At 47.2% G+C, this 24863-nt stretch overlaps 1 protein-coding gene across 2 annotated transcripts in view; it reads left to right on the top strand.

The window, feature by feature from the left end:
• The window catches only part of PUF60 (poly(U) binding splicing factor 60), a 46101-nt gene extending 24699 nt beyond the window's left edge, over positions 1 to 21402 (top strand). The window contains exons 2-11 of one of the 2 annotated variants that reach the window (XM_074986403.1): positions 4922 to 5017; positions 6752 to 6841; positions 7856 to 7906; positions 12994 to 13155; positions 14434 to 14526; positions 15713 to 15926; positions 16393 to 16583; positions 17406 to 17541; positions 18287 to 18522; positions 20960 to 21402. In XM_074986403.1, the coding sequence (XP_074842504.1) occupies positions 4922 to 5017; positions 6752 to 6841; positions 7856 to 7906; positions 12994 to 13155; positions 14434 to 14526; positions 15713 to 15926; positions 16393 to 16583; positions 17406 to 17541; positions 18287 to 18522; positions 20960 to 21259 (1569 nt within the window). In that variant the 3' untranslated portion in view covers positions 21260 to 21402. The remainder of the gene's footprint in view (positions 1 to 4921; positions 5018 to 6751; positions 6842 to 7855; positions 7907 to 12993; positions 13156 to 14433; positions 14527 to 15712; positions 15927 to 16392; positions 16584 to 17405; positions 17542 to 18286; positions 18523 to 20959) is intronic. The other variant, XM_074986404.1, reaches the window with a different exon arrangement.
• The last annotated feature ends 3461 nt before the right edge of the window (positions 21403 to 24863 follow it).

Raw genomic sequence — 24863 nt, 5'->3', positions numbered from 1 at the left:
ATCCATCTTACCGTCCATTTATCCAATCCACATTCCTGTAACTTGCTGACAAGAATATTGTGGGAGGCCGTGTCAAAAGCTTTGCTGAAGTCAAGATAAATCACATCCATTGATTTTCCCCTATCCACAGAGCCAGTTATCTCATTGTAGAAACTAATCAGATTGGTCAGGCATGACTTGCCCTTCATGAATCCATGCTGACTATTCCTGATCACTTTCCCCTTCTCCAAGTGCCTCAAAATGACTTCCTTGAGGAGCCCCTCTATGATTTTTCCAGGGACTGATGTAAGACTGACCGACCTATAGTTTCCTGGATCATCCTTCTTCCCTTTTTTAAAGAGGGGCACTACATTTGCCTTTTTCCAGTCATCCAGGATCTCTCCCGATCTCCATGACTTTTCAGAGATAATGGCCATGGGCTCATCAACGACATATGCCAACTCCCTCAGAACCCTTGGATAAATTAGGTCCAGCCCATGGATTAATGTATGTTTAACTTTTTTAAATAGCTCCTAACTTGTTCTTTCCCCACCAAAGGCTGTCCACCTTCATCCCATAATGCATCCCTTATCGTATTAGTCTGGGAGCTGTCCTTGTCCTTGAAGACAGAGGCAATGAAAGCATTAAGTACTTCAGCTTTCCCTACATCATCTGTCACTGGGTTACCTCCCTCATCCAGTAGTGGCCCCATGCCTGGGTGGAGGGACCCCGACCCTGGCAGGGGTTCCTGAGGCTGGCACTGCCAGCGGGGCTCTGGTGCTGCTAGCTTTCAGCTGTGGTGGGGGAAGGTAAGGAGTCCCCCTGCCCCTGCTGAGGTTTCCGTGGCCCTCTCTGATCACCTTCTTCCCCAGCCAGCTTCTAGCCATGGGGATTGGGGTTCCCCCCTGTACTGGCCCGGATTCCCATGGCTGGTGCTGCTGCCTGGGGCTCTGTGCCCTAGCTGGCTTCCAGGTGTGGGGGTCAGGGTTCCTCTCATGCCCAGGCGGCTGGCACTGTTGGCCAGAGCTCCACATCACAGCTGACTTCCATCTGTGGGGGTCCCTGTGCCTCCCCTAAACCCCTTCAGCCCGAGTGACTCCTAGCCCCTGCGTGTAGGTTTTAAGCCGGGGGAGTAGTGTGGGCATGTCTTTCCACCACAGCAATATAGTAAATGCAGTGTTGTTATTTTATTAATTTCCTCTTTCCTGTGAAGTAGCTAACTATTATGAATATATAAAGATGAGGGAGCACGGTTTTATAGTCTTGCCTCAGGCTCAAATTAGCTAGTTACGGCACTTTCTCCCCCTCCCGTTTTTGAATTGCCGTGGGTCACCGAGTCTTCCTGAATAGTCAAAATGGAACCCCATCTGGAAGAGGTTGACCACTGCTATAAACAGTGTAATTGAAGTGAGGCTGTGCCAGCTTTCCCCATGTTGACTGACAATGTGTGAGGATGGAATGCAGAGATACTAATTCTAGACGCCTTTAATAATTGCTGCTTCTAGCAGCTACTTATAGAACCCATAAAGGGAGAGGTAATTCTTGATTCAGTGTCAGTCCACGTGTAGACCCCCTAATAAAAAGAAGAGGAGCAACAAAATGCCACAGTGTGTAAACAGAATAAAAGAGGTGGTTAGACACTGAGACAGGTTTTAAAAACAGGAAGCCTAATCCTACTAGGGAAGATAGCAAGAAACATAAACACTGGAAATTCAAGTGTGAAAGTGTACTTTGGCTGAAAGGAGGAACTAGCAAAAGACACAAAAAGAATATAAAATATTAATAAACTAAATATAAACAAACTAAAATATACCAGAAACAGAGAGTTTGCCAAACTATTCATGGGGCCACCAGATTACTGAGCTGCTAAAGGTGCACTAAAGAAAGACAAGACCATTGTGGGAAGGTTTCAGGAATTCTTTGCATTGGTCTTCGTTGTAGAGCAGTGGCTCCCAAACTTTTTGGCATCACACCCCACTTTTGATTTTTGAGAAACCCTCTTGCCCCTCCACCTCTTCTGTACCATCATCCAACCCCACTTTTAACAAAAAATTCAATTTGCAATTTAAAATAAACACAAACACTTGATAAAAATGTTATTTAACATTAAAAATGAGCACAAATAGATTTTCTTGGTCCCTTGTGGGTGCCTGGTTCAGTGCCAGCTGCCAGAGCCCCAGACCAGCCACCAGAGTTGCCCACACCAGCTGCCCGCCCACCCAAGCCCTGTGCTGCCAGGGTTAGCCACCCAAGCTCTGCGCTGCTGGGGCCAGCCACCTGCCCACGAACCTGAGCCGACCAAGCCCTGTGTTGCAGGGGCCAGCTGCCAGCCCAAGTTGCCTGAGCCCTGCAATGCCAGGGTCAGCTGTCCAAGCGCTTCCCTTCTTACAAAGCCAGGCACCACCAGCCCCCCCAGTCTTACCCCATTCCCCTCACCCAAGCCAGGCACCCCCAACCCCCCATCTAACCCCATCCTCCTCCGTCTCCCCCCAACCCACACTCACTCACCTTTGCAGGAGGTAGTTAGCTCCATGTGGGCCTTTGCCCTCTGCCTGCTTTTTATAGCAGCTGCGCTGGGTCACCCATGTAAAATGACAGGCTGAGAGCCAGAAGCAAAGGCCAGCTCTTCTTTGGAGTGGTGGGAATGATGGGGGGTTGTCTTGCCCACCCCCCCCCCAGGAGCATGCCCCTCATTTTGGGAAATCATGCTGTGGAGAGTGTGAGATGAGTCCCATACTTGAGCCCTACTTTGAGGGGAGCAATCTGAGCCTGAGATGTCGGAGGAGGTTTTTGTTTTTTTTTTGAGGGGGGTGGGGAACGGATAAAATACATTTCCAAGACCAAATGGTATTTACCCAAGAGTTCTGAAAGAGTTCAAACATGAAATTGCAGAACTATTAACTGTGGGGTGTAACCTGTTCCTTAAATCTGATTCTATGCCAGGCATTTGGAGGGTAGCTAATGTAACTCCTATTCTTCCAAAAGAGAACAAAACTCCAGAAGCAATCTAAGCAATTACAGGCCAATAAACATAATTTCAGTACCAGGAAAATTGGTTGAAATTGTAGTAATGAACAGAATAATCAGGAACAGAGATTAAAATGGTATGTTTGGGAAGAGTCAGCATGGGTTTTTTTAATGGGAAAATCATGCCTCACTAACCTATTATAATTATTTGAGGATGTCAACATACATGTAAAAGGTGATCCAGTAGGTATGGTGTACTTGGACTTTCAGGAAGCCTTTTACTAGGTTTCTCAGCAAAGGCTTTTAAGCAATGCAGGCAAACATGAGACAAGAGGGAACATTTTCTTATGGACCTGTAACTTTTGAAAATATGAGGAACAAAGGATAGTAGGAATATGTAGTCTTCACAGTGGAGAGAGAGAGAGAGATCGTGGTTCCCCAAGGGTCTGTATTGGCACCAATTCTGTTTCACATATTCATAAATGCATTGGAAAAAGGATTAAACAGTGAAGTGGTAAAACTCGCAAACAATACAAGAGATATCACAAAGCTGGGTAGGCAGCAAAGTGGCAGAAGAAATTCAGTGTTGATAAATGCAAAGTAATATACATATCCTTACTATGCCTGCAAAATGATGGACTTAAAACAATAATGTTTAAATTAGTTATAGAAAGTTCTTGGGGTCACTCTGAATAGTTCTCTGAAAACATCTGCTCAGTATACCATAGGAGGCAAAAGAGTTTTTAAAAAATTAGGAACGATTAGAAAAGAGAGAAGATAACAGAAAATACCATGCCACCTCTACATATGTTGAATAGTATTCAGTTTGGAGCACTCTATCTAAAATATATATATTTAACTGAGAAAGGTGCATAAAAGGGCAACAAAAATAAGGATCTGAAACAGCTTCCATATAAGGAGAACATAAGAATGGCCATACTGGATCAGGTCCAAAATCCATGTAGCCTCGTAGCCTGTCTTCTGACGGTGAGCAATGCCCTAGAGAGAACGAACATAGCAGATAACCATCATGTGGTCCATTCCCTCTTGCTCATTCTCAACTTCTGGCAATCAGGCTAGGGCTAGCATCCTGGTTAATAGCCATTGAAAGTCTAAGACATTTTAGTTTAAAAAAGACAATTTACTGCGCATATGACAAGTCTATAAAATCATAAAGCATGTGGAAAAAGTGAGTAAAGAGCCTTCCCTTGTTATGTGGTCACACAATGGAAATTAATATGTAAGCCATTAAACACAAGGCTGTACTGTTTCACACAAAATCATCCAGCCTATGGAACTTGTTGCCTAGGCGTTATGAAAGTGGAAAGTTAAAACTGGGCTCAAAAAAGAATTAGATAAGTTTATGGAGGATAGGTCTATCAATTAGCCGAGGTAGTCAGGGATGCAGGTCTTTGGCCTGGCCATTCCTAAACCTCTGACTTCCAGAAACTGGGCCCGGACAGTAGGGCATAGAAGATTTGATAAGCTGCCCTGTGCTGTTCATTCACTCCAAAGCATCTGGCTCTATCCACTGTCAAAAAATGGGGTACAGGGCTAGATGGGCCATTGATCTGAGCCAGGCATGATGATTTTGAAGATGGTGAGCAGGGGTGTTTGTTTTGGAGCTTGTAGTGTGAGTTAAGCTAAGCATTCTTCCCCCCTTTTCTGCCCCCCCACCCAAAAAGAAAAATTGAGGATTAGTGGTGTGAGATGTATAAGAAAAATTGTAGGTTGTGTATCTGGAATGCTTAGCAAAGAACCCGGTGATGGGATGGACTTCTCATGGCAGTTGCCTGGGATCTTTGAGCACAAGATTACATGAGATGTTAGCCCCCTGCAGAGCTCAGATCTACTTTTCTTACTGATTTCTGAACCTGCATGCTCTGGACTGCTGGAGCTGAGCAGGTTGTGTGTCTGCAAAAGGAAACTGGCCATTTTATTAGGGGCAGACTTCATGGTGGTTTTTCTTTTCCAGGGCACTGAGTCCGTAAAGTTGGAAAATGGACAAAGTACAGCAGCTAAGCTGGGGCTTCCTCCTCTCACCCCGGAACAACAGGAAGCTCTTCAGAAGGTGAGTGGCCATAGTGTGGCCTTTCTTTAGTACTTCCTGATGCAAGTGTCAGACTTTTTGCAACAGAGGGGAGCACACCTGGTGGGGAACCTGCCTGCCATGAAACACACAGGGAATACCGACTGCACTGTTCCTGCACCTGAGCTCTTAAAATCATGCCCAAAATTCTCCTGTTTCTCCCCTCCCCCCCTGCTTGGTTGGGAGTTCCTGGTAGCTGCATAGGAACATTATGGGATATATTTCTTTAAAAAACTTTGAGATCAAAGTCAATAGCAGATTGATCTGAAATTGCTCTTAAGAGATTTCTCTGATCCCAGTGATGAGATGCTGCTGCCTCCAAGTCCCTATCAAGTGCAGCCTGGACTCCATAATTAACAGATTCCAGGAATGCTTCTGCTGAATCCTCTGTAGGATTCATGCTAAAATACACTGCAAAAATCTACCTTTCCTGTGCTCTCTGGCAACTACTTTGTCACATTGTTGTAAGGGAACTTTTAATATGCTGCAAAAATTATTTTCATCCCTTTGGAGCCAAGCTATTTTAATTGTAGATGAAAATCCATCCCAACTCTGATCTCTGGTTCTTGCTTCCATGTGTGTAGCTGGTGAGGACATTACTGCTGAGTTGGCTTCTGCCTCCCATGGGACTGGGTAATGTCTAACTTGCTGGGAGGAGAGCAGAGTTGGGAATGGAGGGGAAGGTGGGAGCTGTGGGCTAGGTGTCTCCCAGATCCTGGTGAGGCAGGTGTACCATTGTTCTCTGTAGGCTTGGTGTGAATGTTCCCATAATGCTGAAGCTGCTTGTGTGTCTGTGTTTGGCTCGCAGTGTGAAACGGCCTCGTTTCCTCTGGCTGCTCCATAGATGACAGATGTAAATCCCCTTGTCCGTTTCCAGGTTTCCGAAGCACCCGTCTCAAATCCACGGTTTAGAGCCTGCCGTTCCCCGGCACCTCCCAAACACGTACAGCAATGGAAAGCAGGTGCCTTTGAGTGGGGTTGGCTGAATCTGTCCGTCCTGTCCCCTCGGCATGGCACGTCCATGGGTATTAGCTTCCCCTTGATTAGGAACCTCCATCTCAACATCACTGAATGTGAAAGGCTCAGTGTTTTCCAGAGTGGTGGAAGACCAGGTAGAGGAAAACAGATCAGCCTTGTAGCCCTAGGGGACTGATAGAGGGAGCTGGAGTATATAGGACCCACAGCTCCTGCTGCCAAGATAGGGTAGGTCAGCTCTGAGAAGGAAAGGAAGGGATGCGCTCAGTGCAGAGTCTGGGCATCGGGAATAGGTGCCACCTCGCTCTTTTTAGAACCTTTTGTCCAGATGTTCTCTGAGTGGAGAGGACTGGAAGAAAGCTCTCTGTCCTGCCCGCATCTCAGCAGGTAAGGTGCTGTTGTGGGCGCTGAGGGGCAGAGGGGGGAAGAGGGAAATGCTGAGTGTGTAGTGCATGATGCTTTCCTAACATTGCAACTGCTGCAGACTCTTGAGTACACCTAGTCCTTGCTCAAGCATTGTGCTGTATTTCAGGGCGAACAACTCCAAGATGCTGACCAAGACCATAGGAAGCTGTTGGCCCTTGACTAATGTAAAGCGCCTTAGTGCTTGGGGCCGGAGCACTGAAAAGCACCTCTGGCAGCCATTGTGGGGTTATGGGGAATGTATGAAATTGAATGTCTTTCCCTGGCCCCTTGTGGAGTCATATGCCTTGTGATTATGGAGTCTCTATTTCCTTCCAGGCAAAGAAGTATGCAATGGAGCAGAGTATCAAGAGCGTGCTGGTGAAGCAAACCATCGCCCACCAGCAACAACAACTCACTAACCTGCAGGTGAGAGATCACTCTGGATTCGTCCCCTTGCTTTTACTATCCCCACAAGGTGGAGCCTTTTATGCACTTAGAGCCAGAGCACAGCACTGAGGTCTGCCTGGAGCCAGGTACTTGCACTTCTGTTTCCACAGTGAAATCGAAGTATGTTGTTTTCCTCCCTGTCAAGGAAATTCCTCTCCTGCCCTCATATGTCCCTGTTAGCCCTAGAAAACAAGCTGCCCTAGGAAGAGAAGCTAATGCTTCTTCTTCTGTTGGCTGGCTAGACCTTTTTTCTTTTTTTCAGTTGCCAGAAATTAAAGCATCTGCTCTGAGTTCCACTGTCAACCTGAAGCTAAGGTGGTGTCTGGGGATACTGGGAGCAGTATCCTTTCACCATCCTTCCCCTCATGAAGAGAAGGTGCCTCCCTGGCCTTTAATAGCACTGTCTTCTCCACTGTGGACTCTGGATTTTCATTAGAACTCCTGCTAGTTATCCCTGCTAATGCAGGAATATCCATGTCGCTGGAGACTCCTCTGATGCCTTTTAGACCCCCCTACTTTCTGAGAGTCTTCACATAGAGCTCACTGCCTCCCACTTGAGATTAAAGAACCCAGCATAATGATTTGGAGGGTTGTGTATGTTTAAAGTGGGGCTGTGCCAGCTGCATTAGGCAGCAATGGCCTTTCAAAGCTGTGTATGTTTCTGGGCGACTGCTCTAGATGAGGGGCTCCTTGTAATTGCTGGGGGTGAATCAATGACAGTGGTTACAGAGGTTACTATTGCCTTGAGTCCCCCCTGGGAGAAGACCCTGCTTCCTGAGGCAGTGGCACCAGCACACCCCCACCCAGAGCTGGTGGAACTGGCATCTGCAGGGTCCCAGCGCTGGACAGTCCTTGGGACCAGGCAGTGAGGGGCAAGGAAGGAGAGGCCTCTCCCACAGGTTCCCTGTGCCGTCGCTCTCTGCTTGAGTTTTTACAAACCGCCATAGTATGCTCAGCTCCAACAGACTGAACTCTGTCTTTACTGTCTTTCAGATGGCAGCAGTGACAATGGGCTTTGGAGATCCTCTCTCACCTTTACAATCGGTCAATAGACATATTCACTTCTTCTTGGGCACTTTGTCTTAGTCAGGGCCTAGAGTGGGGAAGTATTTAGTGGTAATACAATGTCTTAACTAAATCCAGCACAACCCTCCCACATACCCACCTGCTATGGACAAGCACAACAAAGGGAGACCTTGGGCTGGGTACAGTCTGCTGTGACACCGGCACCCTGGGCCCTGGAGTCAATTACAAAAAGAGCATTAGATTTCAAGCAGTTCTGAACACCTGTGAAATTGTGGGAACCACCTTTCTAGGGATGCTACAGACCTAAAAGTAACTGCCAAGGTAACTCTCTCAAATGGACAACTTGTTAAGAAACCAGCACATAGAACATCAGAGACCTCGTAGCTGTGGTGCTGGGGAGGACTGGGACATCAGACTTTCAGATCATATCCTAGACCAGATGAGAGACTTCTGTTGCTATATGCACACTTGTATGTTAGGGGAGTTTGCCACGCGTTTTAAGTAAAGCAATGGGAAGCAAAAAGAGCAATCCAGTTTTCCAAAGAAAATCAGTGCAGTCCTGTAGTGCTTGAAGTTTCTAATGTACCCTTTAAAAGTCTGATTTACCTGGGACTATCTGTCCCCTCCCTTCTAGACACAAGACACTGGCAGTTTCGTTCTTGGGGTGTTAACCCCCTTCTTATTTAAAGGATCACTTGTAAATGTTTCCTTGTTTAAGTGAAATATAATTTCTGTGATTGGTGTAGGAGGCAGCTGGATGGGAAAGAAGCATTAGCACTAGATGTGCTAGCATCCCTTCTGTAATGCTGACAGGGTAGGTAGCTTGCCAGCTGGGGAGCCAAACAGTATTTGTGGAGAGAGTAAGCTTGGAGGGGGACAGGAAGAGCCATCTCTGCCTGAAGGTAGCATGGCTAATTCTGAGCTACTTGCCCAAGATCCTCCCTCTTTAACAATTAATGTAGATAATTGTTGTTTTCTGTATCACTAGTTCTGCCACATTATATGTTTTGCATAATTGAGTACCTGAAAACATGTAACCATGATAGAGGATGTCTTTGTTAACATGGCCCTCAACATTAATCATGGGCGTAGCATTGTAAATCACCTTTTTAATGCCTCTTTCTTTTGGGAGCCAAAAACTGTTGCTGGAGGGACAGAAAGACTAGAAGTCAAGGCTTTCCTGTAGATCAGCCATCAGGCTGTGTTGTGAATTCGCTGTCATTAAGATCCCCCCCTTTTTCCACCAGATGCTTTATCTCAAGTTCTGTCGGGAGTGTGGAGAGCAAGAATATCTTAAAAACAGGACTCTTAGCTGGCAGGACCCACAAGGCTAATTAGTGAGGGAGGTGCAGCCTGAGCCTCCTGTTATTAGTATCTTGTTGACCATCGTCATAGCTCCCTATCTAGCAGCCCTTTACGTCAGTGTTAACCTGCAGGGTTTCACTTTTGTCACCTCAGCAAGACAAGTGGTTTCTTTGTGTAAATGGCTCAAAAGTGCAAATGAAAACTATGGTGCTTTGCATGTAGCCTCCCTCATTTTGAGCTCCATCCTGAAAAGGTGCATGTACACGTCCTAAATTATCATCTTTTGCTTCTAACTAACAGCACTGTTTATATTTACAAATACTGACAGCCCGTCTGGGAGTGGGGCGGAATCATTAGGGTCAATTTGCAGATAGGGAAGCAGAGAGGTCATGGGCCCAGCCCAGAGTTAAGGAGGGGAGTCACTGGTAGAACCACAATTCACATGCAGGCATGCTACCCTAAGTGCACAAGACTCTGCTGCCTTTTCCCTCATTCGCTGCACTGCTGGTACTGGTACTGGTACTACTCATGTCCCTGTTACCATTGTGGTCCAGCTCAACCCAGCTTGTTTGCCCAGATAGCTAATATAAAGGAGTATAAATGGATTCCTCACAGCTTGACTCCTGCTGCTGCTGTTGTAGTCTCTGGCTTGTGCAGAAGGGTCAGAATGTGGCTTTCCACTGTGACGGTTGCTGCTCTTGGGAAAGGGTTAGTGCTCTCAGTCTTGTCTCTGTGGCAGGTACGTTTGGAGGAGAGGAGGATGCCCCCTTTGTGTACACTTCTTAAAGGTGTGGAAAACCCCTATGCATGGGGCAGGCCTCAAGCTGTCTTGAGTAGTCAAGAGAAGGTTAAAATAATAGCAGAATTGGAAGGTGGAAAATGGGAAGATTTGGCCACTCAGCGCAAAATCACGTTGCGAACAAAATCAAGGAACCAAAGAACGAAGAGAAGAAATTCTCAGTACCTGTACACCAATGCTTAGGAGCCCGCGCAACAAACAAGAGGAATTGGAATTGCTCATTTATGAGCATAAGCTTGATCTAGTTGATCTTTCTGAAATGTGTTGTGCTGGTTCATCCAAGTGGAATGTTAAGATCAATGGTTATAACTTACTTTGGAGGGATCAGAAGGGAAAGGGCGGGGGCATTCTGTGGTGTGGGGTTTTTGTTTTTAAAGACATTAGCTTTTTGCCCATCTCTCAGGAGAAGAGGGATAAAGCACAAGAGGGCTACTAGGTGGTGTCTGCTACAGACCACCAAAGCCCACCAGGGAATAGGATGACTGCATGTACCTAACTACGGTGTGTATGAAGAAAAGCTGTGTAGTTGTGGGAGACTTCAGTTTAAATGGTATACAGGGGAGGTCTTGTGCTGCAGGGTGGAAACATCTTTGGAGTGTCTAAACATTACAGATGACCGTTCCCTAACTCGAAACAGCCACCACAGGAAAATGTTATACAAGCCCTTGGTCTTGCAGGAAAAGAGGAACTGATCACAGAACTAAAAGTTGATGGTAGCTTAGTATAAGAGATTAGGACTTGATCACATTTATAATTTGCAAGCAGAATAAAGTCCAGAAAAGTAATATAGATGCTTTGTGCCTTTAATAGGGCCAGTTTTACAAAGCTTAAAAATAGTTATGAGCCAGATTAGCTGGGATGAAGAATTTAATCTAAAAATGAGAATAAGGAATTATTTAAGAACCTCTTTCTAGATCCTCACAGTGCTGCTGTCCCACAACCAAGGAAGAAAGCCAATTTTTAGAGGGGAAATGAAGACAGTTGTGATATATCTATCTCCAGCTGTGGGTTTTGACCCCCCTCAACAGGTGGTGTGGCAGTGATCCCTAGTGTGCAGAGGATTCCACTTTGCTCAGCATAGCATGACTTCATAGGTATGGTGTGTGTTCAAAATGGCATCCTCAGCACAGCAAGACCTTCCAAGCACCAGATGCACAAGTTTTTGCTGCATGGAAGATGCCGTTTATAGAGCTGTGCTGTGTGTGTGGTCCCTGGAGGAAATAATGCATTCAGATGGGGTGGTGCCTGCATACAGTTTGGGAATCCCAGATGCAACAAGTGGAAGAAAGGGTCCCTTTGTAAGGCAACATTCATTGCTATCAGCTTTCTCTGTCTACCCTATGGTGTGAGTGTGTGTGTGTCTTGGTTCTAGCTTGGCTTGCAGTGTCTTGGAGCTATTTTAAAAATCTCATTTAAAACTATAAAACACACGACCCCTATTCAGAGGCAAAGCAAAACCTTTGTTTCTTTTGTTTGAGTGCAGATTCAGTGTTAGTCTAATACAAGCGTGAGCCCACAAGTACCTGGGTCGATGCACTGCCTGTGCTGGAGTGCTCAGAATCAGTACCGACTGAGGCTGTACTTTCAGCTGCAAGCAGCTACTTCCCTGGTCACTTTGAGAGGCTCAAATGCATTTGGCATTTATTGTGTGGGTGTGTTTTGTTAGACACAGCCCTGCCTGCTCTGTCCATAAACTCGTTGCAGAGACTCCCTTGTCAACCCTTTGTTACCATTTGATTTGTGGCATCCCTAGACAGGGCACAACAACTCTGAGCTCATTGTGCTCGCTCTTATGCCAGAGCTCTTCATCTGAGTCAGGTCTTCATGTAGCAGCTGTAGATCATGGTCCCTCTGGAGGGGTCACTGTTCATAGAGCTCCCTACTTGAGTGTGGAGCGCTTTGGGCATGGCTCGGGGAGAAAGGCGCTGAGATCAGGACTGCTTTTGCCCTCTTGGTAGAGCCCTCGCCGCCTGGCAATCATTCCAGCTGCTCTGTGGAGAGAAGAATGTGGCCCCATATAAGTCTCCAATGTGCTGCTATAATGTTGCTGATATTGGGGCTTTCCTTTCTGCATGGGGTCCCAGCGTTTGCTAAGATCACAGTTCTGGGCAGTGTGTCCGAGCAAGCAGCACCTTCATAAGTGAAGCTCTTAGAACTGCTTTGTGGCTTGGAAAACACTTGTTTTAGGGATACCAACTTGGAAGTGAACAGGTTTCTTTTGCAAACAAGTTTTCAGACAGCTTCATGAGAGTAGCACAGCAGCTTTCTCTACACCGAGACAGACAATGGCTGAGTCTGTGGGCTGTGTACCTCTGTAGGTGCCATTACCAGTGGGAGATGCTAACTCAGCACCACAGACTTTACCAAGAGAAGAGTTTTGTTTAATTACCAGAGTTTGTTTGAGCTGTACTGTGCAGGTGGTGCCCAGTGTCAGTTCCTTGATAGCCAAGGGCGGGAGAGGGGAGGAGGTGGTGCCCTGTGTCAGACTCTGCTGCCCAGGAATATGGGGGGAGGTGGTGCCCGATGTAAGCTCCCTTGATGCCCGGGGTGGGAGAAAAGGAAACCATGTGGTGCTCAGGATCTCTTGTTGTGCCATGCAGAGTGGGAGGGATTGCTGCTAGTGCCTAATGTTGGATCCCTTACTGCCTGGAGGGGGGAAGCTATTTTGGAAAGAAGGTATCCCCCTGCTGCAGTCATTGCCAGAGATGTGATCTCGTCAGGGTGGGTTGGAGTTAAGGCTGCTGAGATGGCAGAACATATCAGAGACTTGACTGTGCCCCTGGGAGTGAGCCTTACTGCCCATGCACTCCCCAACAGTCAATGCACTGCGCAGAATAATACTTCTTTACCACTAAGTGTGTGCCAGGCTGTGCTGCAGCCAATGAAGAGCTGCTTGTTGTTGGGTCACAGCTCCTGGGGAGGGTGGAACAGGGAGAGAGAGCTGTCCTGGCATCTGTGACTACCTGCTGAGCTAACGAGCCAGTTCTTCTTTTCAATACAGATGGCAGCTCAGAGGCAGCGGGCTCTGGCCATCATGTGTCGTGTGTATGTGGGCTCCATATACTACGAACTGGGAGAAGATACCATCCGCCAGGCCTTTGCTCCATTTGGACCTATTAAAAGCATTGACATGTCCTGGGACTCCGTTACAATGAAACACAAGGTTGGTTGACAGCCCATAGGTGTGGCTTCTGTTTTTCTGAAGTCACCCGTCATGCACCTGGGGAAGGAGGATCCTGCACACTCTTAGTCTGCAGTTTAGAGCAAGCTATCTTATTAGGTTCTTCTCCAAACAGTGATCCCTGTTGTACTGCACTGAGGGTCATAGGCATGCATCTGGAGCCAGAGTTTGTGGGATTGAATGTAATAGCCTCCTGCCCCACCCAGGTTTTCAGTTTCTCCAGAAGCCATAGCAATGACCTAAGAGCTGCACGTGGGACCATTGTAGAGACGTTGGGCATGGAGCATGGGGAATGGTTAGCTTATCTTGTGTGTATGCAATAGTCTCGTGCCCTTGCTAAAAGGCCTATTTTATGTATGAACAACTCAGGAAGCAAGTGGCTGCAAGTCTGTTCAGAGACTTTCATCCATCAGCTTGTTGTTCTCTGTGTTATCATGCTATTTGGAAAGGCTTTGGGGATTCAGCTCCCTGGCTGAACAGTTGGGATCTCACAGTGTGGTGGACAGGCTGCATTAGTTGGCAGAATGGGGAATGTGCACAGTAGGGCTACGTCTACACCTGCAGCCAACATCGAAATAGCTTATTTCGATGTTGCGACATCGAAATAGTCTATTTCGATGAATAACGTCTACACGTCCTCCAGGGCCAGCAACGTCGATGTTCAACTTCGACGTTGCTCAGCCCAACATCGAAATAGGCGCAGCGAGGGAACGTCTACACGTCAAAGTAGCACACATCGAAATAGGGATGCCAGGCACAGCTGCAGACAGGGTCACAGGGCGGACTCAACAGCAAGCCGCTCCCTTAAAGGGCCCCTCCCAGACACAGTTGCACTAAACAACACAAGATACACAGAGCCGACAACTGGTTGCAGACCCTGTGCCTGCAGCATAGATCCCCAGCTGCCGCAGAAGCAGCCAGAAGCCCTGGGCTAAGGGCTGCTGCCCACGGTGACCATAGAGCCCCGCAGGGGCTGGAGAGAGAGCATCTCTCAACCCCCCAGCTGATGGCCGCCATGGAGGACCCGGCAATTTCGACGTTGCGGGACGCGGATCGTCTACACGGTCCCTACTTCGACGTTGAACATCGAAGTAGGGCGCTATTCCTATCTCCTCACGAGGTTAGCGACTTCGACGTCTCGCCGCCTAACGTCGAAGTTGGTGCCACTACTTCAAAGTAGCGTGCACGTGTAGACGCAGCTTAGGGGTGCAACAAGAAGAGAATGGTACAATTTTTAATAGGGGTTCCCCTCTTTCCTAGGGCTTTGCTTTTGTGGAATACGAGGTGCCTGAAGCTGCTCAGTTGGCCTTGGAGCAAATGAACTCTGTCATGCTGGGTGGGAGAAATATAAAGGTGAGTGGCAGCAGGCTGCGTAATGCAGGAGGTGAGTCTGGCTCACACTGCCGCTTGTGTTACAGGGGTGGGGCTCTTTAGATGGTCAGAGGAACCTAAAGGACTCTAGATGCCTCTCCGTACTTACTGTGTTCCTACAAGAACTTCCTCAGTGGCTCTCTGTTCAGTGCGCCACCTCATTCTACTCTGAGAACTGGTTGGCTTTTGGTACTTACCTCTGATCCTCTGTGCAGAGCCCATAAGCATTAGTATACACAAGGAGGAGGGAGAGGTGTTTGTTCCTCCCTGTGCACGGAATGGGAGCCTTTTGGGGGTGAAACGTGGAGTCTCAGTATTTCATCCTGCTTGTGGGCAGCAGCTGAGTCCTGAGGAGAGGGCAGGCAAGTGACTGCTGACCCTGTCTCTGCCTGTTGGATTCCACATAAAGGGATTGTTTGTTTGTGTACTATGAGGGACGCAAGGCTCTGGGAAAGGGTGTAGTACAAACTGAAAGAAACAAGACTTAAACTTTGAGGGGTCCTGTGGCACCTTATAGACTAACAGAAATGTATAAACATAAGCTTCTGTGGGCAGAGACCCACTTCATCAGATGCAGGTCACTAACACGGCTACCCCTCTGATACAAGACTTAAGCTTTGTATGCCCAGGCCTGAAGATGTTTCCTGAGAGGGCTTAGAGACTTTTGGGTGAGTTTCTTTTGCAGTGTTTCTTGCATCTTTCACCAAAATCCTTTCCTCTTGGCTTCCTTTTCAAGCAGGTGTAGTGCCTGATTGATTACAGGTTTTGGGTAGCTCCAGAGAATGGTGTGGAAACTTTGTACCCTGCCTGCACCATTATTATTATCTCTTGGAAGCTCATCACTAGCTGGGGAGGGAAGGTACGAATCTGAAGTATGCATGCTCAGTAACTAGCGGTAGAGAAAGCGTCCTGCGTCCGAGGGCTGCATCTTCTTGGTAACCCTGAGATCTCGGGGAGGGGAGGAGGCCTGGAGGACTTACTGGCAAATACAGCCCAGATGTGATAATTAATGGTGGCTCTGTGGTGATAATTGCCATGCCATAGAAAAAAGTCTGGGCTTTGCTAGGGTTCAGTGGCTCTGAGCACGTACAGTCCTGTGTCTTGGGTGAGTCATGGTGCTACCTCTTGGACTGCTCAGAGGTGTTTGTGTTTGCTTTGTTCTCCGCAGGTTGGCAGGCCTAGTAATATTGGCCAGGCACAGCCAATCATAGACCAATTAGCAGAGGAGGCACGAGCTTTCAACCGCATCTATGTGGCATCTGTTCACCAGGACCTTTCAGATGACGACATTAAGAGTGTATTTGAGGCCTTTGGGAAGATTAAGTCATGCACACTAGCCAGGGACCCCACAACAGGGAAGCACAAAGGCTATGGCTTCATTGGTAAATTGACAGTTTGGATACCTGTCGTGGAGTGGGGTGGGGATGTCATTGGGGTTGGCTCTCCATCTGCTCCCTCCTGTGGCAGCAAGCGGCTGCTTTCAGTAATGAGTGGGAGGTGAGAGAACTGAGTGAACCATGGCCTGATGCTGGAGTGGCACCTGGCGCTCAGTTAGTAACTGGATTTTGGGTTCTTGTCTAGCTAGTACTTCCAGCATGACTTTTATGCTGGAAGTGTTGAGAGGATCCTGGATAATAGAGGGGTTTGGCGTGTGATCTCAGTGTGGGGGTGGTTGGTAGGGATACCAGTGGCTGGCATGATAGACCATCCCATTCTTAGAATTACAAACCAGTTCTGTGCAGGGAAAGGCCTCCGAGTTTAGGATGCAGACAGTGGAGTGTTGTTCCTGGGAGCTTGAAATTTCCATCTTTAAGGAGCACACTGTCAGGATTCAAATTATTGTTGCAGAGTATGAGAAAGCACAGTCGTCACAAGATGCTGTCTCATCTATGAACCTCTTTGATTTGGGGGGCCAATATCTCCGAGTTGGCAAAGCTGTCACTCCCCCAATGCCTCTTCTAACACCTGCAACACCAGGAGGATTACCCCCTGCAGCAGCTGTGGCTGCAGCGGCTGCCACAGCAAAGATAACAGCTCAGGTAAGAAACAGACCAGCGGGACTTGAAATGAGGGGGTGAGTGCATACATTATTTAGAATTCAGCGCTCTTATGCACCTAATAAATTATTTTGTTAGTCTTTAAAGTGCTAGTGGGCTGCTTTTTGTTTTCTTATTGAACATGGTGATACAGGTTCAGCCAGTGCACTGAGTGGACAGCATTTACGGGAGCTTCTGGCTAGGTGACCTTTCTTGCACCTACAAAGTAGTTCTCCAGGCTGCTGTTGGAGACTGACCCAGGAATAGCTGTGCCTCCAGCATCCTTCAGTCTTGGGTTTGGAGTAGAAACTGGCCTCCTTTCACCTACAGACAGGCTTACTTGTCTGGATGTAGTTTGGTTGTTCAGAAGCAGTTGTTTGCAGTATTGCCTAATTAGGGCCACTTTAGAAGAGCAAGAAGTGGTTCAGAGATGGGGAAGCTTTTTTGCTTTGCTCTGCTCTGGAATTGACTACATGTGACTAAACCCATCCTGGTGACTTTGGGTTGGGGAGCTCTTGGCATGTCTCTCCTTCAGGCCCATGTGTAAGAGCTGGTGGCATTAGGTGGTAAGTATGAGGAGGTCGATATGTGGTAGCTGGCTCCAGCAAAGGCAAGTTCAGGGAAATCCTCTTCATGCCTCTGTGATTAAGCTGAGCTGCATACATTTCTCTGTCCAGTGGCTGAGCTGGGCCTAGTAGTTTGTAGTACAATGGGTTTGTCTCCATGCCCTGGCTCTTTGGTAAACCTCTACAAAGGCAGAAGGAAAGAGCATGCCTTGAGCATCATTTTTGAGGCAGAATTCACACTCTCGCTTTTCTCTTTTAGGAAGCAGTGGCGGGAGCTGCAGTCCTTGGCACTTTAGCAACACCAGGGCTGGTGTCACCAGCCCTGACGCTGGCCCAGCCTCTGGGAGCATTACCACAGGCTGTAATGGCCGCACAGGCACCAGGAGTCATTACCGGTGCGTCTGTTCTCCATTTTGTCATTTCCACAACTGTTACAAGATAACACCTGTCCCTAAAGCTGGGGTCACTTCTTGGGAAGTGTAGTCAGGGAGCCTGGGGCCAGCTGCCCCTCTTCACATATCAAACCCTGTGGTTCCTATAAAGAGCTGTTAGAACTCATTGAAGATCAGAGCTGTAAGAAGTAGCTGGGCTCCGTGGCTGGCCCTGCAGCATTGGAGAGAGATGCAAGGGGAATGGTTGCAGGTTTCTTACAGCCTGCTTTGATCAGGGCAATAGCTTTTTTGTTACTTTGAGTTTTGCCCCTGGTAAAATGAAACCATCCCTGAAGGAGGAGAATGCCCAGAGTTGTGGTTTTTCTTTGCATTACCTTGCAGGCCTCTCCACAAATGTGTGGTGAGTGCAGTAAGGACCTGGAATCTCCCAGAGCTGGCAGGGGTGCGCATGAGCAAAGGCATAATGATGGGCACTCACCACGCGCAAAACAGATGCAGTCACATGTCGCTGGCTCCCCTTTGAAAGGGCAGATTCCCTTTATGTGTGTATGGTAACTGGTGGGAGAGCCTGTCCTGAGTTGCTGGTTGTCAGGCTTTTTCAGAGGTTCATGTGGCAGTTACTAAAAGCTATCTCCTAATTCTGTGAGGCTGAATGTCACTGGCTTGCTTTCTTCTGGATGTGGTAGACTGCCAGTTGTAGAGAGAGGCTCCTTTTACCTCCTACTTCAATCTGTGTATTCACTTACAGGTGTGACCCCGGCTCGACCTCCTATTCCAGTGACTATTCCACAGGTGGGAGTAGTGAATCCTATCCTAGCAAGTCCCCCTACGTTGGGTCTGCTGGAGGTTAAGAAGGAGAAGGAGGAGGAGGAGATCTTCCAGGAGTCAGAAAGGCCTGAAATGCTGAGTGAACAGGAGCACATGAGTATATCGGGCAGCAGTGCCCGTCACATGGTGATGCAGAAATTGCTTCGCAAGCAGGAGGTGAGCATGACTGAGTTGTTGCCAATTTTCAGGGATACCATGCAGTCCACAGGCCACACAATTGGCTTGGATCTGTCTTTTAGCTCTGTACAACTTTGCAGTACAACAGATGGTGCAAGATCAAAAAAGTGTGTTCCCTGGCTCTTTCTGAGTACGGTGGCTGGTATCGTAATCAGTCAACACCTGCTGCAGGTTGAGGTCTTAGCTTTCTTCCCTCCCACCTGGAAAGGGGGAACTCTGTAGTGTGGTGCTTCGCACAGACACACCTCACTCTTGGCTGTGCTATCCAGGAATTAGACCAAAATTTATAGTGATCCCTGAGGACTTTTGTAGTCACTGATGTCCCAGCCCCCAGATTTCTCCTTGTTCTCTCAGTCCCACACGTTGTCCTGGTTTGTGATGGATGAAGTGGGAGGAAATGAGACCAGGTTCTGTGGTGTTAGGGAACCTTATTGAATGAAGGTCTGCAGCATTGTTATTGCTATCTGTGTACTGCTGCCAGAGGCATGCTGAGCGTTTTAGGAAAATGTGAGGCTTCTCTGTATCTGCCCTATGTCTGGATGTGAACCATAGCTATCTCCTAACAAAACAGATGTGATCCCTATCTCATCCTCCCTGGACACTTGGTAATAGATTTAAAAGTAGCCATCCTGCAACAAAAAAAACTTCAAAAACAGGCTCCAAAGAGAAACTGCAGAGCTGCAATTCATTTGCAAGTTTGACGCCATCACCCAAGGATTCAACAGAGACTGGGAGTGGCTGCCAAACTACAAAGCAGTTTCTCCTCTCTTGGTGTTCACACCTCCACATTAGCTGCTGGAAGTGGGCAACATCCTCACTGACTGAATTGACCTCATCGACTCTGACCTTCCTCCTGGTCAGAACGCCCTCCTTTTTATGAACCTGTATAATTAGACCTGCCTCTGGCATCTCCACTACATGGCATCTGACGAAGCGGGTTTTTGCCAATAAAAGCTTATGCTCCAAAATATCTGTTAGTCTGTAAGGTACCACAGGACTTCTCATTGTTGATCCGTCTGAGCCTCTCCCCCTCGTCCCCACCAGTTGAGGAAACAGTAAGCACTGAAGAGCTTACAGCTCATTGCAGACATGCTCAGAGTGAGAGGCTGACGGTGACGTGGTAAGCTCATGTGGCTGTCTGGTAAAGTCGCACAGGACCACGTGACCCGTCTAACATCCTGCAGAACACAGGCCAGAGACTCCAACTCGGTGATTCTCAGATACCTCATTGAGGGCTGAGAATTCTGGAGTTCTTATCCCAGCTTAGACACGAACTCCCTCTGGGTTTGGAAAAGGCCCTTCCCCTCTTTTTTTCTGCACAACTGGGGTAATGCTGGTATGTACCTCCTTGAAGGCTGTGAGAGTTACTCCAGTCCCCTATACTTATTGCTGAGGTACTGGTTGTCCCCGAGTTCAGGTTGGATCTGGTTTTCTGTAAAATCCTGATCTGCGTGACCCACACCAATTTCCAAAGAACTGTTATATCTCGTGGGGGGAAGTTTAGATAAAGCAGAAAATACATTTTAAAGCTACACCATTCCAAACATTTCCCTAACTCCTTTTCCAAAAGGGCTTGAACTGCAGATTCCCAGTTTGCTGTGTTGGCCACAGCGGGGAGAGGCCTGAGAGAATGTGAGTCACAGAGATAAAAGATGGCTTTATGTGTATGCAGAGCAGTTTTTATATCTGTGGCTGACTCCAGGCCGTGCTGCTGGTCTGAGTCAGAGATGTTGGGAGAATGGAGAGGGACAGGCCTCCATGATGAGGCACGTGGAATGGTAGCACGGTGGTAGGATTTCTGTCACAAAAGGAGTAGGAGGAAAGGAGGATGGAATGGAGGTAAAGATTTGGGAGAATTCTGAAGCGTGAGCCCCAGTGAGAGGTTATGATGTGGGAATTCCCTGTAATGTACTTGATGAGACACCTACAGTCTCTAGGCCTGTCTGACCAACAACATGCACCAGCCATTAAGACCCAAGGTAAACCTACCATGAAGAGTAATTTCCATCAAAGAGTGGCATGGTGTTGAAGGTAAGAGGAGGGAAATCAGTTTGATAGTTCCATCTCTGCAAGGTTTAAACATAGTCTGAAAACAAGCATCTCTCCAGCCACATCTTCAGGGCACAAGACAAGTGGCAAATGGAGATTCCTGGTTATGCTGCTGTCCTAAGCAGCTGAGTCGCAGATGCCTGTGGAAGAGCCTTAACTTCTGGGCTGTACCGAATGTTGGTTTTGTGTGGTTCTGGTGTCATTACAAATATGTTCCAGGAAAGCCCTGGAATGTTAATTTTTCTCATTCAGCTCTGGTACTGCAATGGCTGCTATATTGTGCAGGTGCCATGGCTTTGCAGGGTTAACCCCCTGGTTCCATGGACCTGCTTGGTCATCTTTCTCTCTTTTCTTTATCTTCTGGCAGTCAACTGTGATGGTGCTACGCAACATGGTGGATCCAAAGGACATTGATGATGATCTGGAGGGAGAAGTGACTGAAGAGTGTGGGAAGTTTGGGGCAGTGAACAGAGTCATCATCTACCAGGAGAAGCAGGGCGAGGAGGAGGACGCTGAGATCATTGTCAAGATCTTCGTAGAGTTCTCTATGGCGTCAGAGACTCACAAAGCCATTCAGGCCCTGAATGGGCGCTGGTTTGCTGGCAGGAAGGTGGTGGCAGAGGTGTATGACCAGGAGAGATTTGATAACAGTGACCTGTCTGCATGAACTCTGTCCGCGAGAGACTTCTCCCTAGACCTCTCTGTCCCATCTGGTTTGTAGCCACGTGTAAGGAATGCTCCTGGGTGGGCGCAGCTCTGTACTGGGATGTACATGTAGTTTGGATAAAAGTGCGAAGAAATGCTAGCGTGCCTAAGTGTGTGTTTAAAAGGGCTAGCACCAGCTTGGTTTGGTCTGAAATGGGCTCAGGCTCCTCAGCCAGCAGTGTGTCAGGCCTCAGAGAGTGAGGGCCAGAGGTGAGAATTCGGACATGCCTGTGTCAGAATGCCATTTCATCCTCTGGGGCCAGGAACTGCCGTTTTCTTTAGAGGTGGGCACCTGCTTATTGGAATGGGGCAGGTACCACTGTGTTTTAACAGCATCTGAATCCCTGTTTGGAGCCTGGAGGCACTGTTACAACATGACCAGAGATGGGTAGTGGCTTGGGTAAAGCTAAGAACTTCCAGAAGTGGCTGAGCAGCTGCAGGCTAAGCTCAGGCTCCAAGTGGGGTAAATGCCACCACATCAACAGCTTGCAGTCTGCAAATGTTCAGGTCATTGCATGCACTCAGGCATGGTCCCAGTGCTGAGATTCATGGCTGCAGCTGTGCATGTGAACAGTGGGCTGGCGGGTAGGGAGACTATCCCACCTGGGAACTTGCTTACATTTTACGCAAGCCTCGGGAGTTCAGGCTAATGGAAATAACAAACTTGGGAAGCCAGGCCAGAGCCCAGAAACAAGTCAGTTTGGATTTATATGTACATTCCTGATAATTGTGACCTGGTGTGGTTCAGAGCAGGCAGATCTACAGCTGCTCTCATATCATAGCCATGAAGATCATACAGTGACATTGTAACAAAGGTGCCTTACACAGGCCCCTCTCTTAGGTAAGGGAACTGAGAAGCTGTACATATTGGAAGCTCACAGCTGGCTTGGGAGGAGGGTGTTCTCACAAGTGCAGTCTTGGTACAACTGCCTTGTGTACACAACCACAGATGTTGAGCACTATATTGAGGCTCCCACTCCTAAAGTGAAGGGACAGCCGTTCCTTGGATGAGTCTTGTACATGAGACAGAATTTAAAAGCCAGTACGTGCACGTGTTCCTGAGTTGGCCTCTAACTAGTTGTGGGAGGCTGGTTTCTAATCTTTCTCCTTTAATGATTTATGGTTCATAGAGTTTAAGGTCAGATGGTAATAAGTAGGTCACTTGTAGAGCACCTGATGTAAAGTGGAAAGATAAATGAGGGTGACACCAATTTGATTTAAAGGTTCAAGTGGTGGGAGAATCTTTCACACCCTAGGTAAGATGTTCCAGTGCTTAATTACCTGCACTGCTAAATTTTGGCACCTGTTTGATTTTTTTGTCTAGCTTCTACATCAAACCATTTGAGCTTGTTTTTCCTCTGTCTGCTGGATTCAGGAACCCAAGAGTATTTCAGAGGGCCTGAAGGCCTCTGGGAACTATCAGGAGAAATGCAGGGGGAAAGCAGGTGTGAATTAGGAATAGCTGTCTAATACAGTCAGCATGGTTTTTGGAAAACAGATCTTGTCAGACCAGCTAGATAATGTTTTTATAAGGTTATCAGTTTGGTTGAAATAATAGATTTCTGTAGGGTATTTCACTTAGTTCTGATTAAAAATTATTGCTAAAAGTCCTGAAAGAGTTGGCTGAGTCTCTGACTTAACATTAATTTTAAATAAATCTTGGAACAATGGGGAAATTCCAAAAGACCGGAAGAATGCCAGTGTTGGGGTGGTTGTGACACAGGAAAGTAATTTTTTAATTCTATTGCAACCCACAATGCCTACTTGCACTTTGCTGCTTGAAGTTTTATCCCGTTCTAGGTATTATGGCAGTGTGTCCTCTGGGCCTGATGGTGTCCCAGTCCTGCTGCCAGGCTCTACTGAAGGTAGCACTGCTGCCAGCAGCAGTTCAAAAGCAAAGGTAGTAATGAGTCTGTACATGGGACTGTCAGGGTATGGGGGATTCCCATCTCCTATGCATGACAGTGTAGGGACTGCAGTCATTTGCATGAAGGATTAAAGGTTTCTAATCCCTTTGCTGGGGGGAAGGGGGGAGACAGGCTGCTCACCCACCCACTGTAAAGGTGCATGATCTTCTGATCCCTCTGCATTTGTAAGCTGGGAGTACTGGTTTGGAAACTGCTGAGAGCAGAATGTCCAGGCATTGCTGGGACAGTTTTAGAGCCCTTCAGAAGGAGTAGGATTCTGCAGGACCTGTTGCCATAATATCATGAGTGGCATAAAAATGTAAGAAACAGTGGATAAGCAGGTGGGAGTGGGTAATGCAAGGTGGGATTTAAAAAAAAAACAAACAAACCTCATACTACAAACATGAACACCCTGGCCAGCAGCCGCTATTCTGACATTCTTTACTGCTGCTGGTGCTGCTTTCAGAGGTGGACACCTGGAGAGCGGTGACTACTGGCCAAGGGCCCTATTCCATATGAAGAAGTCAGACGATGCCTATGGAAACTTTTCTGCCATTATAGGATTTTTCTCACACTCCTCTGAGGGTTCATATGCGCTTAAGGAGAGACAACCAGTTGGAAAACCACTGCATTAAATGGATTCCAACTGGCAGATAGATCTCTAACAGTAGTTGTCAATGGGTAATCCTGGACTAGAGTTTCAGTGTTCTAGGTCCAATGTGCTTCAAAAAATTTTTTATCAACCAGAAATAAACATAAAAAAATGCAGCTGATGTTAAGCTTGGAGGACTGTTAAATAATGAAGAAGATACATCACTGATACCAAGCAGTCTGCATCATTACTCTGTAAGCCGTGTGCAAGCAAGCAATGTGCATTTTAATGTGGCTAACTGTAAATGTATACCTTTAGGAACAAAGAATGCAGGTGCTACTTACTGGGTGGGGGGCTCTAACCTGGGAAGCAGGGACTCCTTTTAGCGTGAGTGTGAATTATTGATAATTACTCTCTGGGAATGATTGGCCAGCCAGTTATGCACCCACCGTACAGTAGCCCTATCTAAGTTGTCTTTCCTTAGTTTGTTTATAAGGCGTTCATGTGAGAATGTATCAAATGCTTCACTAAAGTCTAGGTATACCACATTTATTGCAAGCCTTTATGCACAAGGCTTGGTTTCCTGTCAGGGAAAGCTTCAGGTTGGTTTTACATGATTTGTTCATCACAAATCCATGCTGTTATATACTGCTTTATTATGCTCCAGATATTTGCAAATGGGTTCCTTAATTATTTCCTTCATTATCTTTCCTGACACAGAAGTTAAGTTCACTGGTGTATAGTTTCCTGAATTGTCCTTATTTCCTTTTTTATAAATGGGTGCTATATTTGCCCTTTTCCAGTGTTCTGGAATGGTTCCTGTCTTCAGTGACTTTCCAACAACAATAGGAGATGGCTCAGGTATCTCTCATATTAGCTCCTTGGGTAATTTAGGATGCATTTCAGGATCCGTTGATTAAAAATTACTTAGTTTAGATGTTTTCAACTTCTGAACCTACCTCATTTTCTCCAGCATTCACTATGCTAGGCATCCAGTCACCACCAACCTTCTTGATCAAAACCAAAGCAAAGAAGTAATTCAGAACCACTGTCATTTCTGTCTTCAT

The sequence above is a fragment of the Carettochelys insculpta genome, chromosome 2, assembly GCF_033958435.1.
Source record: "Carettochelys insculpta isolate YL-2023 chromosome 2, ASM3395843v1, whole genome shotgun sequence".
Lineage (NCBI taxonomy): Eukaryota > Metazoa > Chordata > Testudines > Carettochelyidae > Carettochelys > Carettochelys insculpta.
This window is presented reverse-complemented; position numbering and strand designations above follow the sequence as displayed.